We start from the raw sequence: 15,901 nt of genomic DNA, 5'->3' as shown, positions 1-15,901 counted from the left end.
TTATAGAGCATTCTTTTATGCCCCTTTTTCCAAGATGTAGAACAAGTCTAGAGTATGTATATGAAGTTTCAGATCAAAATACCACACATATAATATTTTATAGCTCTCTCTGTTTGGCTTTGAGTCAGATTGTGCCATTTTGGTGACTGTCACTTTAAATTCAAATGAGATTGTGCTCTTTTCAAAAGAGGGTGGAGCTACAGACGCCTATGTATGACCATAGTGGCAGATTCAAAACAGGACTAAAGTTAAAACTAATGGCAGACAGCTGCTTCTCACTTAGGGCTGTTTATACTAATGAGGGTATGCTAATCACTAGTGGGTGGCATGTACAAAGAATGAGTGTCAATTAAAGTTTTTTTGCAGACTATATTTATCAAGTGTGATTCTAAAAAAATATAATGAATATAAGTCGAGGCTGGCTATATTCACACACTGTTGACATAACTTTGTTTGTTTGTTTTCTATTTGACAGAAACTCCATCCTTCCAGCGTCCCCTAGAGGATCGTAATGTTGCCCGAGGAGAGACCGCTGTCCTCCAGTGTATAGCTCGTGGTAGCCCCGCCCCCCGCCTTAACTGGACCAAAGACGATGCTCCATTGGTTCTAACGGAGCGTCACTTCTTTGCTGCAGCCAATCAGCTCCTCATAATTGTTGATGCAGGACCTGCTGACGCAGGGAAATATACATGCATCATGTCTAACACACTTGGCACTGAACGTGGCCATATCTACCTCAGCGTCTCACCCTCAGCCAACTGTGACCCGGGGAGCAGCGTTTACGGGCATGACGGATGGACGACGGTTGGCATTGTGGTCATGGTGGTCGTTTGCTGTGTTGTCGGCACCTCACTTGTGTGGGTCATAGTCATTTACCATATGAGGAGGAAGAGTGAGGACTACAGCATTACAAACACAGGTCAGTAGACAGCATCAGTGAAAACTATTTAAAACGACACATATTTTTAAAGCGGTAATGTTATGCTTTGTTGATTAGATTAAATTTTAAATTATGGGTAATTGCTAGTAGAGCTGTCATGATCATAAAATTGTGCTTAGCTAATAATTTCTAGACATAATAAATTTAATCACTTGTTCATTTTAAACAACAATCTTTATTGTATCGAGCATAATATAAATAGTATGATAATTTAAAAAATATTTTAAATTGATATCAAGTTTTGTTTAACTTTCAAAGAATAGAATTAAAACAGTGCACCTGAATTGTAGGTTTCATTTTTAAAAATGATTTGTCCATTAGTTTGCATAAATAAATAAAGGGTAATAAATAAATACAAGGTTTAAAGTTAAAACCACTTAGAAATTTTCATTTTTTTTTTCTTTTTAGTTTTTTTTTCTGCATACTACTGAAGACTCTTCTTCCAAATTTAAAATAAAAACATGAGGTGGAAATTATGTGAAAAGTTATAAGAAGAATGTTATCAGACCTTTACAGAATAAAATAAATATGAATCTTTAGCAAAGCTTCAAATAAATATTGTTTTAAAATTTATAATAAAAAATAATATGATAATTAATAATAGCATAATAAAAAATAACATTAACAATTTTTAAATTCATGAAATTTTACCAAAAAAAAAAAAAAAAGCATTTGTCAAATGTATTATTAAATATTTGAAATAATGTGAGGTATATTTTTTAAAGATTAGTATTTATGTTTATACACTATGCCAGTGGTCCTCAGTCACCAGGCCATGGACCGGTAGTGGTCAGAAGAGACCGCACAAGAAATAATAAATTATTTCTGTTTTATTTATTATCAGAGTCTGAATGATCTTTTATTTTGAAATATGACCATAGTCTCTCGCTTGCCTCTTGGTCAGTTAAGTGCCCAAATTTAACTCACAAGCAGCAAAATGAGCAAGAAACAGATGTCTTTGGAAAGCTTCTTTTCTAATAATAATAATAATAATAATTCCTTACATTTATATAGTGCTTTTCTGGGCACTCAAAGCGCTTTACACAGTAGGGGGAATCTCCTCATCTACCACCAGTGTGCAGCATCCACCTGTATGATGCGACGGCAGCCATTTTGCGCCAGACTTTTCTAAGGGGAAAAGGCCCAGTGAAGCTTCCGCAAACTGCCAAGGAATAGATCAGCAACCCATTTGTCAAGGTGAAACCAGCAACTGCTGAAGACTGCAAATAACCGCAAATGACATGACACGCTCGCGTCTTCCAGACTCACCTAGATGAATGAATACCACGTGCGTACCGCGAGTCATGTGACAAGAACTGTTCGATCAGCTTCAGCTTATATGGAATATACACATCTCGGTAGACTCATTATCTCAGGCAAACACAGAACAGCCAAACACTGCAGTAGATAAAACTTGTATCAGAGTGACACCAATGTTTTTCAGCTTGTCATCCTCTGAGAAAAAGGTTGATGGTTGATAGGTCTAGCAACCTACAAATTAACCCAAACAATTGTAAAATTGTCAGTCGTTTGAATGAACTGTCTGGTCTGCGGTGATGAAAAGTTTGAGGACCACTGCCCTATGCAACAAAACCAGCCCTACTTTTCTACTTGACATATTAGACAGTAACATTTAACATACAAAAAAATGTAAACATTTGAATCTTAAATTCTAAACTTCTAAAAAATATATATTTCTCTGTATTTCAGATGAGATGAACCTACCAGCAGACATTCCCAGTTACCTGTCGTCTCAGGGAACACTGTCAGAGCCTCAGGAGGGCTACAGTAACTCAGAGAACGGAAGCCACCAGCAGCTCATGCCCTCTCATGCTAACGGTTACATCCATAAAGGCACCGATGGTAAGATCACCTCTGCTGAATTTTCATTTGTTCATAGTTTTCTACTTGCATCCTTATAAAGGATAAACAGAATAATACTAGGGATGGGTGATACAGATTCTATCATGATGTTTTCTAGTATTTATTGTGATACTGATGTTAATGATGATAATCCACTCAGCGACAAACAAAAATTCTGTATCTTGAGAGAAGAGTACTTTTATTTTTATTTTATTTAAACAGAATAAAATTGTTTAACCCTTCTAGATGCCCACTGTCATGCAGATCTCAATCATAATCTAACACACTAAAGCAGCTGGTCACACTTTTCAGAATCATATAAAATACACAGGCAGATTTGCAGAAGAAGGTTAGAAATAAAGTTTGAAGGACAGAGGGCAGAGTTAGAGACCTCTGAAACAGTATTGCGAGCATACATTATAATGTTATAAATTTCATTTATACTGGACACTAGAGGGCGCCCTAAAGCAAAATCTTCACTTATACACTACTGAAGACATCAGCTATCACTACTGGACAGAAAAGAGGCTCAAAATCATGTAAATCCATATGTAGATCAAACAGGGGGAAACATTTAAACTAATTCTTGGCAATATATTGATTAATTGTGTTTTTCAAACAATCCTGGGTGTTGTAGAAGCCTAATTTTATATATAATGCATTGCTAATTGACCTAGTCTAATCACTGTATCGATTAATACAAAATATCATGATTTCTGGGATATTAAATCATGTCTGGACACAAAACGAGATTTTCAAACAGTCGACTGATATTACACCATTGCATAATATGTTATATTATATTATATTATATTATGTTATATTATATTATGTTATATTATGTTATATTATGTTATATTATATTATGTTATATTATATTATATTATGTTATATTATATTATATTATGTTTTATTATATTATATTATGTTATATTATATTATATTATGTTATTATATTATATTATGTTATATTATATTATATTATGTTATATTATATTATATTATGCTATATTATATTATGTTATATTATATTATGTTATATTATATTATATTATGTTATGCTATATTATATTATGTTATATTATATTATATTATGTTATATTATTTTATATTATATTATATTATGTTATATTATATTATATTATGTTATATAATATTATATTATGTTATATTATATTATGTTATATTATATTATGTTATATTATATTATGTTATGCTATATTATATTATGTTATATTATTTTATATTATATTATATTATGTTATTTTATATTATGTTATATTATATTATGTTATGTTATATTATATTATGTTATATTATATTATGTTTTATTATATTATATTATGTTATATTATATTATGTTATGTTATATTATTTTATATTATATTATATTATGTTATATTATGTTATATTATATTATGTTATATTATATTATATTATATTATATTATATTATATTATATTATATTATATTATGTTATATTATATTATGTTATGTTATATTATATTATGTTATATTATATTATGTTATGTTATATTATATTATGTTATATTATATTATGTTATATTATATTATGTTATGTTATATTATGTTATGTTATATTATATTATATTATGTTATATTATGTTATATTATATTATGTTATATTATATTATATTATGTTATATTATATTATGTTATGTTATATTATATTATGTTATATTATTTTATATTATATTATGTTATATTATATTATGTTATTTTATATTATATTATGTTATTATATTATATTATGTTATATTATATTATGTTATGTTATATTGTGTTATGTTATATTATATTATGTTATATTATATTATGTTATATTATATTATGTTATATTATATTATATTATATTATGTTATATTATATTATGTTATATTATTTTATATTATATTATATTATGTTATGTTATTTTATATTATGTTATATTATTTTATATTATATTATATTATGTTATATTATATTATGTTATATTATATTATATTATGTTATATTATATTATGTTATATTATTTTATATTATATTATATTATGTTATGTTATTTTATATTATATTATGTTATAATGTATTATGTTATATTATGTTATATTATTTTATATTATATTATGTTATATTATATTATGTTATATTATATTATATTTTACTATATTATAATATTATTATATAGTATAATATAGTAATAATAATAATTTGTTGCACTTTGAAGTGTTATTATATTAAGTCACTTTTTATTTTTATCGTAGGGAGATGAAAACTAGTACATAGGAATTGATATGGCTCATCTCTATATAATAATATCTTGTTGCATCCAAACAGGAGTATGTTATGGTGAAGTAAGCAGCGATGTTGATCCAGATGCCAATGGAATGCTGGGTAGTCGCGTAGGCTCTTTCTTTGCTGGACATAACAGCTTCCATCGGAGCGAACCAAGAGAAGGACAGTCAAATATCCCTAACGGTAGTGTAACATTTTACATTTATTAATGCCTAAAAGTAATTTTAGAATTTACTTTAACTCACCAGTTGAATTAAATTGTGTTTTTGCATGACAAGCTGACCAACGTTTGTGTTTGTAGGAGGTGCGGGCGCTCTTGTGATCTGCTCTGACTGCTATGATAATGCTAATATCTACTCGCGCACACGTGAGTACTGCCCGTATGCCTACCTGACTGAGGATGACCCACTCGTGGCTCAGATTTCTCGGGACGGACCTCAAGAGCGGGATCAACACTCTGAGAATTCGGACGCGGTGTTGGAGAGCTTCATAAATCAGCAGAACGCATCAGTGTTCCTCAGCAACCATGAACCACGACTATCAGCGTCACAACACTACAGCACTGGTGAGATCAACACTACATATATCTATATCTAAAATATTAATGATTGTTGAAATCTCACTTTCTTTTAATATTCCTTTGACCATTTGCTTTCTAAATGAGTGATTTGTAGGCCCACACAAAATCTGCGCATGCAGAATTCCGCAGATTTTTAGCCCTTTATTAATTCTGTTTATTTACTCGAGTAAATGTGTGTAAATCTATATTTATTCAGTTTTTAAATTAATTACAGTAATATTACTGACTAATACGGAAATGTTCATCTGATTTATGTACAATGCAGTTTGTACAGTAATATTTTCTGTCTTTTAGTAGATAGATTATATGAGAGTTTTGCTTTGTTTTCCAAATAAAGTGAATCTAATTGGATTTGCATTTTCAACATTAAATAAAAGTTATAAAGAGAATTTTTTTTTATTTCATATATTAAGGTTTTAGTTATGATACTCTCAAAATAATTCATCAGAAATGCGCAGATGTTTAGCTAAATTCTCCATAGAAATAGCAAAAAATGTCTGTAGATTCTGTCTGGCCCTAGTGATTTATCTACCTTAACAACATTTTTAGGTATTAAAGGGATAGTTCACACAAAAATGTCCTTTTTTTTTTTTTTACATTTCAACTTTTCTAAACTTTTATGAATTTCTTTCTGCTATTGTGAACACAAAACAAGATAATCTGATGAAAGTGAAAATCAATGGTAGTTTTATATTTATTTTTTCCTTCTTCAGTTTTCATTATATGGGTGAACTTTAAAAAAAAAATTCTCTACCATCTTTAAAGAAAAAAAATTCTTACGTAATTTACTTTGACATAGATCTAAACAGCATTTCAATTTGTTTATTTGTGGATGAAAAATCTACCGAGATCCGGAAGGGACGTTGTGGTGGGGAAAAATAATTCTGGGTGGGAGCAATTTTATTTATTTATTTTTTTTGAAAGTTTTTTCGTTCCATCACAAAGTTGTTTTGCGTTCCCTCACAAAACTCTTGTTCCACAAACAACTTGTTCATAATATAGTTCAAAATAAAGGTCATTTGCATGTACAGTCAAACGTGAACCCATAGTATGAATGCTATTCCCTTCATAATCAGTTCATCATGGATCCGTCTTGCAGTGGTTGAGAGCTCCTCACTTCACTATGGAGCGTTTCAGGGTGAATGCATTAGGAGATTAATGCATTAGGAAAATGATTACCTATTAAAAAAAATTATTTGTGAAATATTTTATTAAAACTAAACAATTTTGCGAGGGAATATACTGTGTATATATTGTATATTAGCCTCCCACCCAGTTTTTTTCCCCCACCACCACTTCCCTTACGAGTCTCCATAGAAAACGCGATACATGTCTTCAAGTTTATATGTGTAAATTAAAATAATACATTTTTTAAAAATAATAAATAATAATAATAAATAAACTTTTTAAAATAATAATAATACAAATCAACTATACTTGTATTTTAAAATTGTGCATTATTGTTTTAATGTTTTTATATTTATAAAGTTTACATCCAGTAAGGTTTAAATTTTTTTTAAAGCTGTCTCTTATTGTTATAATTGTTAGTTTAATCAAAATATAGTAAAAATAAAAAATCAAAGACTGTTCAAATGGTATTTTAAATATTTATTTAACATTATTAGAAATCAGTTACTTTTAATCAAGCTAATATGTCAGTGTTAAATAAAACTATTAAAGAATAAACAATACAGCGTACACGTCAGTGAGAAATTGAACATTTCTACTTTCAATCAGTTCTCAAGTAAATCAGAGGTTAGAAAAAATCCATTAGCAAACAGTGATTTGTTTATCCAGTCTTCACAGATTGTTCAAAAGGTTATGGACAAACCTCGGGAATTTATAGGCAGAAGGTGTATGAACACTGCAAATGTTATTCATGCATTATGTTGTTAGTTCTGTATTGTTTGAGTATCGATATCGCAATGTGTTTATCTGTAATAGTCACATCGCTGCATTTGATCATTTATTAAATATTAAAATATGAAGTTATTATTTTTATGTTATTGTATACAGTTGTTATTTTGTTTAATTTTTGTATTTGAGTACTGTTAGATTTCACAGAACTCCATAAAGCACTATATGTTTTACTTTTATCTTTGCTCCGTCATATTTATATATTATTGTAATTTATTATATTTTATACAGCTCATCCTAGTAGAGCTAAATTATTAAAATGTTTCTAAATAGAGCTATTCAAATCACCGCTATGTATATCGCAGCAAAACAAAATATCGTAGTGTGAGATTTTTTTCAATATCGTGCAGCTCTAGTGTCTACCAGCATAAATACAGTTTGAAACGCATCTACTGCTTGTATCCATTTTCCCAATCTCTGTTATATTTTATCAGATATCCCAGGCAGGTCATTTTGGGATGCTGAGGATACCCACTCTTCCATCCTTGCCCAGGGCTCAGTGACTGTACACAACTCCCCGGTGTGCCCATCCACTGGGGATGACCGTGAGGAGAGGAGGGGGGCACTGGAGGAACCCTCATACAGGACTAACCCGCAGGAAAGCACCTCTGCACCCACATAAACCCAACCCATCCCTGTGCTCTCCAATCATCATCACCGCCCTGTCCTTCAGTGTCCCGCCAGTGCCCTCACTCCACTACCTCCTTCGAGAAGCCTCATTGTCTGCCAAATGAAACGCCTCTCTCTTCAATGTTTACACCTGTTAATCCTTCGTGTTTCTTTGGAGCTCATTGGGATGTGTGTGTAAAAACTCAAAACAGGAGACGCATTTCCCGCTTTCACCATTTCTTCCTGGTGTGGTTTCGAGCCCTGAATGTAATGTTTTCCAAGAGCTCCACTAGTCCTACCTTTATCCCATGACGTATGAATTATTCCGTGATTGGTTTGAACGTTGAGCCTCTTTGCATATGCCAAAAAAGCTTGACCCAGACGTCTTTTTTTCTCTGGATCTTTCTGAATGCTGTTGCTGGACATCGGACTGCCAAAATTGAGCAGCGACTGACTTCGGAGGGTCAATTACCCGTATTGCATTTCTCATTGCTGTTGGCAAGCGGTACTGACTGCTGACCGATAATGTGTTAACAGAGTTGACAGCTCTGTTGTTTCCACTTGTTATTGTACGCCAGAGTTACTGTTATTTGTCATTAATAATGCATTTTGTTTTGCTCTTCACAAAAACGCAAACCTATTCCTCAGTTGCTCTCTGTTTTCGTGAGGCACTATAATCGAATTGAATATATTGCACCTTTGACAATCCGCCCAGGACAGCCTTACGAAAATTGTGATTTGCTCGCTCGCTTTTTTATTTTTCCTATCCTTTATTTGCATATTATGCTTTCGTCTCGTTTTTTTTATTTTGTGATATCGTTTTAAGGGTTAAGATTGTACTGTTTGGCACCCTAGTGCTGTAGAAATCACACACTTCACCTTTACAGTATGTCCATGTGCTGTTTATATATGTATTATTACATATATGTTGAGTTAAAGTCTAATCCGTCCGGTACATGCTGTTATGTGAGTAGAGCTTCTGAAAAAATTGAATATTCTGTCTGTAATTACTCAACCTCCACTTGTTCCCAAACCTATTTAAGTTTTTTTTGTTCTATTGAACAAAAAAAAAAAAGAAGATAGTTTGAAGAATGCTTGAAACGGCCATTATTTTCATTGTACTTTTTTATTCTATGGATGTCAAAGTCTGCCAGTTTCTGACATTCTACAAAATATCTTCTTTTGTATTCAACAGAATAAAGAAACTCTAGGGATAGAAATGTATTAACTCCATTTTCAAGGTTAAAAACAATTGACAATTAAGCATAGGCCGACTTAATTAGTTTTAATGTTTTCTCAGTGGATGGACAGCTGGATTTTAGTCCTCTTGCGTGTAAACATGGTCTTAAGAGAGGTGAGCTGTGTCCAAAAGCTACAAACTTCTTTCTTCCCACTCATTTAGCACACACCTTTTAAGGAAAGCCATTTCACGCTGACTTTCACAGCACTGTAAAATAACGTCTAATGATCTCGAACTAATTTAAATGAGCCTCAGAGATAAGCAAGGGAATATTTAATCACCGCAATTATAATTTCTCTGAATTTATAGGAAAGAAGGACTACGATTGGATTTACTGCTTTTTAGACACTCAGTTGGAATAAATTTATTCTTCCAATTATATTTGTTCTGTAAGCCCAATGGCATGCGTGTGATTGGTGGATATTTTATTAACAAATTAACAAAAGTATCCTGAGGAAAGATTGACACTTGCCTTAAAGGAACACTTTTTTTTTTTTTAAATAGATGCTATTGGTCTAATCCGATTCATTGATCTATGCTAAGCTAAGCTAAACGTGTTTTTTCCAGATCCAGAGATCAGCCAAGCTCTAGGAGAGTTGTAAAATGAGCCTGTTTCCAAAAAAAGGGGAGTGTTTCTTTTAACACAATTTTCTCTTCGGGCACAGCTACTGCCTTTATTATTTTTTTTGTAGTCCATTTCATTAATTTGAAATTGTATAGTCTGAAATTGCGTGTCAGGTGAAATATTACAAGCTTTTGAACGTTGAATTCAAAAGCCAAGTCAGGTTTACCAGTGTTCAACAAAATTTTACCGACACAATAATTTTTCCAAAACGAAGAGTAGTTGGAGATTTCATTCAAGTGTGAAGTTTTGCCAATGATTTTAACACGATCGCCTCTTTAGAGAAAACCTACTCTCAGGTTCTTGACCATTTGGATTGACTGCTTGATGACCCAAACTGTTTATGGATTAAAATCTTTGATTAACTTTTGCCTTAAAGGAACACTCTTCAACCCTTTTCTTTTGCTAATAGTTTCATCTGATTCAATGATCTTTGCTAAGCTAAGCTAAAAGTGTCCCTTCTAGACCCAGAGGTTGGCCGAATGGATTAAAAAATGAAAAACCTCGACATTTCTTTACTTGGAGAGTTGTAGAATGAGCCGATCTCCAAAAAAGGTAGTGTTTCTAAATACATTTTTACCTCCAGAAAAAAAATTCTCTTTTCGGACAAAGCTGCAACCTTGCTTAATAAAGTAACTGAAAATCTCATGTCAGGTGAAATATTTCGTTTCAGCTTTTGAACATTGAATACAAGTCTAGTCAAGTTTTCCAATGCGCAGCAAAATTTACAGACAAAATAATTTTTGTTGTTTATTTCATTCGAGTGTGAAGTTTCACCAATGATTTTGTTAACACGATCGTCCCTTTAGAGAAAATCCACTCTCATGTTCTTGACCATCTGGATTGACTGCTTGATGACCCAAACCATGTTTATGGATTCCAATCTTTGATTGACATTTGCCTTAAATGAACACTCCACCTTTTTCAGATAAAGATGCTAATGGTCTAATCTGACTCAATGATCTATGCTAAGCTACGCTAATAGTGTCCCTGCCAGACCCAGAGGTTGGCTAAATAAATTCAAAAATGGTAGAACTCAATGGTTTAACTCTTGGAGAGTTGTAGAACGAGCCTATTTCCAAACAAAAAGTAGGATTTCTTAACATTTTTTTACCTCAAGAAAAAAAAAAACTCTTTCTCTTTTTGGATACAGCTACAACCTTGCTTATGAAGTCCATATCATGAACTGAAAATGTATAGTCTCAAATTTAATGTCAGGGGAAATATTTCCCTTCAGAAGCTTTTGAACACTGAATATAGGTCTAGTTAAGTTTTCCAGTAAAGTTAGTTATTATTTAACATGATCACCCCTTTAGTAAAAACTACTCTCACATTCTTGCCCATCTCGATTGACTCCTTAATGACCCGAACTCTAAATTTAGAAACTTCCACAACTTTGCTCACTCACATTTGCACTTTTTATTTTCTTGAACCTACAAAAAAGCTGGATCTTTCTCTGCAGCAGATATCTGTGGTCACTGTCTTCCTTGCTGTCTTTTAATGGAAATGATTCATTTCAGACGCTCTCCAACTGTGATAACGACCCCTTGATTTGCATATTCATTTGTTGCATTTTGCACAATCTCTTGCCTTGCTGTTAGCTATACAATTACTCTAATCAAGAGACCTTGATGCCAGATGATGCGGCTGACTCCTCGCTGCGTCAATTTCCCTTGTTGAAAGGAAAGGAGTGTGTATGTGTGTCATCAGCGGCTTCATTTAAAACATCCACATTTTTTTTGAATTGCTGTTAGTGTTTGCTTGGCCTCTCTTGGTACAGCTTGTGGGAGGCGAACACAAAGCAACATCATTTAAAAGTGATGCAAGTGAATAGCAGATTTATTTTACTCTGAATTACGTAGGACTCTGTTGGGATCTTTTTATTTAGTTGTGTACGAATTTAAACCAAAGAAGAAAAACGTTCCTGCCTTCTGCCAACCAAAGCTTAGCTTCAGTGCTTTGACAATATTTAAATGCTGCTTTTATAAATATTGTTTTGTGTATTTTTTTTGTATGCTGTACCTGTACATTCTGTAAAGCATGTATAAAGAACATTGTTTCAGAAAGTTCTGACATTTAGCTGACATTTAAACATTAAAATGAATTCAGATGCATTACTGGTTTAGATGTTCCTGTGTTGCTCAAATTGTTAGTGGAAATGGCTTAAAAGAAGAAGCAGTGTTGTTGTTTTTCTCATTTAAAGGGATTGTTCGCCTAAAAATGAAACATTCTGTCATGTTTACTCACCCTTTACTTGTTCCAAATTTGATTTTCTTTCTCTGTGGAACAAAAAAGAAGGTGTTTTGAAGGAGCTGAAAATACATAACCATTGACTATTTGTATGTATATAATTAAGGGAGAATAAATAGGGTAAATACAATTATTGGGGGTTAACTACCCCTTTAAAGGGCTCCTGTTTTGCCCCTTTTATAAGATAAGATACTTTTTTGGTGTGTCCAGATTATGTGTGAAGTTTCATCTCAAAATACCTATTAGATTATTTTTTATACAATGTAGAAGATACCTTAGCTTTTGAGCAAAGTGTAGCTGTTTTTGTAGCCTGTGCCTTTAAATGCAAATGAGCTGGTTCTCCCTACCGTTCTCCTGTGTGTGTCTGCTACTCATGCATTACGTCAGATAAACAGCAGTCAGTGACAGAGACAGACAGCAGATCTTTTGATCCCAGTTTCTTTACAAATCCTGTTTTGTGGACGTTTATACACATTACTATGGAGACATGTTAATACGCTCCTGTCAATCAATTCGGTGGGTGGGGAAATATGTCACATTGCGGTGGGCCTCAAAAATTCTGGGATTTGGATCCAATTTTAACATCAGGAAATTTAAAAAGATACTTGTGTTTATGGGTGTTTTCACGACTGCCTTATTTAATTTGGCTGAATCGCACTAGAGTTCGTTTCCCCTCTTGGTATGGTTCGTTTGGGCAGGTGTAAATGTAGCAATCACACTCGAGTGTGCACCAAAAGCGGACCAGAAAAATGTACCGAGACATCTGTGAAGAGGTGGTCTCTGTACACTTTCAAATGAACCTGGAGCAGTTCGTTTGTTATGAGAACATGACTCGAACTAAAACAGACCCAACTGCAAGAAGTAATGCCTTTTTTGGACTAATCCAACTGCTGCAGTTTGATGTGCTGTCGCATTTTATGGGGTGTGGAGAAATAATAGTTAATGACAGCGCTTTAGCAACAATTTTAAACGGAGAGAGAGAGACGGGAAAAGCATTACCTGATGGATTGTTGGTAATATTTCCGGAAGATGGCCATGTATACAGATAAATTAAGATCAGCTAAATTAATTCACACCTCCTCCTCAAGTGATTTGCGATGTGCCTTCGCCATTTGCAATGCATTAAAACATTGTTTTCCATCCACAGTTGCACTTTATTCTCGAAATGTAAAGTTTGTCTAAAGTGATGTATGTAAACTAAATAGTATACTATGAGCAGGGATACAATCAGCCAGCGCAGTCATCCGACTATAGTTAAAAGCGACATGTTGTGTCTGCCGTATACATATATATATATATATATATATATATATATATATATATATATATATATATATATATATATATATATATATATATATATATAGTAAGAATATATGTATATTCTTATGTTTCTATAAGCATATTTTTATTGTTTTTTTTTTTATTCTTTTCATTTCATAAGAATATTGAGAATATTGTTAGTGCTATTTAAAGCCGAACACCGGACTAAAGCAATTTTGTTTTGATTATACATGATTTTTTTAGAAGATCCTTCAAGAACATGAAGCAAAACTCAAGCAGAAAAAAAACCATGTAAAGTCTATTGAACAATTTGATGCTGCTAATGTTTTTATTTCTAAAAGGTCGTAAACCAGTGAGATCGGCACATACACTGATGAACCAAAGCATTATGAACCGGCAGAGAGGAAGTGAATAGACCACTGATCATCTACATGCTCACTAAGGTTTGGGTACATATAAAATTCTGGGTTGTTGTAACCAAACTTTGGGTCAGATATTTGATTCAATTCATCTTTATTTCTATAGCGCTTTTACAATGTGGATTGTGTCAAAGCAGCTTAGCATAGAAGAGTGTAGTAAATTGAAACTGTCAGTCCAGTTTTCAGAGTTCAGTTTAGTTCAGTTCAGTGTGGTTTAATTTTCACTGCTGAAAGTTCAAACACTACAGAGCAATCGCATTAATGCACAAGTCCCAAACTATGCAAGCCAGGGGTGGGAAAGAGACTTAACCAATTGACTAAAGTAAAGGAAAAAACCTCGAGAGAAATCAGGCTCTAATATTAACAAACCATTGGGTTCATTTTATTAATTAATTTTGAAATGACAATTTTTAACCCAACAGATGGGTTCGTCAATAATCGACCCAATTTAAAGTTACAAGAACCCAGCCTTTCTTAAGAGTGTAGATTATATGCCAACCCGACAATGAATGGTGAGAATTTATGTCCTGTAGTCACAGGGGAACAAACCACAATCTGACAACGGGGTGTTACTGACAAGCTTATTGATGCACAATAGAGGAGATCCCATCTGGACCGAGCCAACAGAAGGTTTGCTGATGCTTATGGGAGGAACGTGTCGCTACATGCTGCGATGCAAACTGTGATGTGAAGCTGCAGACCTGTGATGGTAAGACATTAGTGGAAAATGTAGAGTAATAGTTGATGTTTGCAATGATGGGCCGAAATATTATGATCCTCATTTTAAATATCCTGTTGGTTCTCTTTGTCCTGCTCAAACTGTGGCAAAACTGTCCTTCAAGTCCTGTAAATTGCGTGCTGGAACGACTGTGGATCAAACAGATTACGTAGATACTCAAGATCTGAGAAAATTTAGAGGTCACATTGGACATTGTACACTCTTCAAAATCAAACCTTTAAAGTTGAGTTTTTCAATTGATGCCATAGAAGAATCACTTTCCATTCCTCACTGCTGCTTGTTCAAAGTACGATTGTAAAATGAGCTTACACAACACAATTCTCCAGATCTTTTTAGGCCAAATTAATTGCTTTGTTCAATCCACTTAAATGTGTTAAGTCAACTTTGATTTGTGTTGGAACAACCTGAATGTATTGTGTGGACTCGTGCATTTTTTTACAGTGCAGAGAACTTTTCAATGGAATTTTTTTTTTCAAATAACCATTACATTTCTTTTTGTAAAGACATTTTTAATGATCTAAAGTATTTTTTGTCGATCTTTAAAGTTTATCAATGCCAATAAAGAATTAGGCTTACATGTAAAAAGCGAGTTGTTAACTTTACATTAAAAGTAAACCGGTTGCCTTAAAATTAAGTCAACTTAAAGGTGCTGTATGTAAGTTTTGACTTCTAAAGCAAAAAAAAAAAAAAAACATAATATGTTTGCAGATATTTAAGAAACATGCTAAGTGAACATTATTGTTTATCTGAAAAACAATGCTGAAGTCAGTTATTCAGCTTTGAAAAGGTGCTCGCGCCATAACGACTGCCTTTGTTTTGGGTTTTTTTAACCCGGCCAATGCAAGTTAAGCCAATTGTATTTCAGCACCCCCTGTTGCCTTGTTGGAAAATCTTATATGTCATTCAATTATTCAGAAAGGCTCTCAAAGCATGCCTCCATAACCGAAATGCAAACTTTGATGGACAGACTCCGAAATGAGACGCAGATTCAGAGTTCCACATGAAGTGGTTATTAATTAGTGAGTAATATAAATATTACGTTCATAAGCATTAGGTGAGCAGGTTACATTGTAACAGCGTGTCCTAACAACATGCTACAAGATGAGATTTGTAGTGATAAGCAACTTGGCTCTTTGCACCAGA

The 15,901-nt window shown here is 32.8% G+C and overlaps 1 protein-coding gene across 2 annotated transcripts in view; it reads left to right on the top strand.

Moving 5' to 3' along the window:
* The window catches only part of lrig2 (leucine-rich repeats and immunoglobulin-like domains 2), a 32,021-nt gene extending 19,841 nt beyond the window's left edge, over positions 1 to 12,180 (top strand). The window contains exons 14-18 of one of the 2 annotated variants that reach the window (XR_012408197.1): positions 476 to 919; positions 2,651 to 2,803; positions 5,141 to 5,281; positions 5,400 to 6,317; positions 6,603 to 6,870. Coding sequence is in view for 1 of the 2 variants with exons in the window: in XM_021477279.3 (XP_021332954.2) it covers positions 476 to 919; positions 2,651 to 2,803; positions 5,141 to 5,281; positions 5,400 to 5,663; positions 8,030 to 8,217 (1,190 nt within the window). In the remaining variant the exon portion in view is untranslated. Of the gene's footprint in view, positions 1 to 475; positions 920 to 2,650; positions 2,804 to 5,140; positions 5,282 to 5,399; positions 6,318 to 6,602; positions 6,871 to 8,029 lie in introns of those variants that run through there. The other variant, XM_021477279.3, reaches the window with a different exon arrangement.
* Positions 12,181 to 15,901: the final 3,721 nt, after the last annotated feature.

This window comes from Danio rerio, chromosome 6 (assembly GCF_049306965.1).
Source record: "Danio rerio strain Tuebingen ecotype United States chromosome 6, GRCz12tu, whole genome shotgun sequence".
Taxonomy (NCBI): Eukaryota; Metazoa; Chordata; class Actinopteri; order Cypriniformes; family Danionidae; genus Danio; species Danio rerio.
The sequence above is the reverse complement of the archived record's forward strand: the minus strand, read 5'-3'. Positions and strand labels throughout refer to the sequence as shown.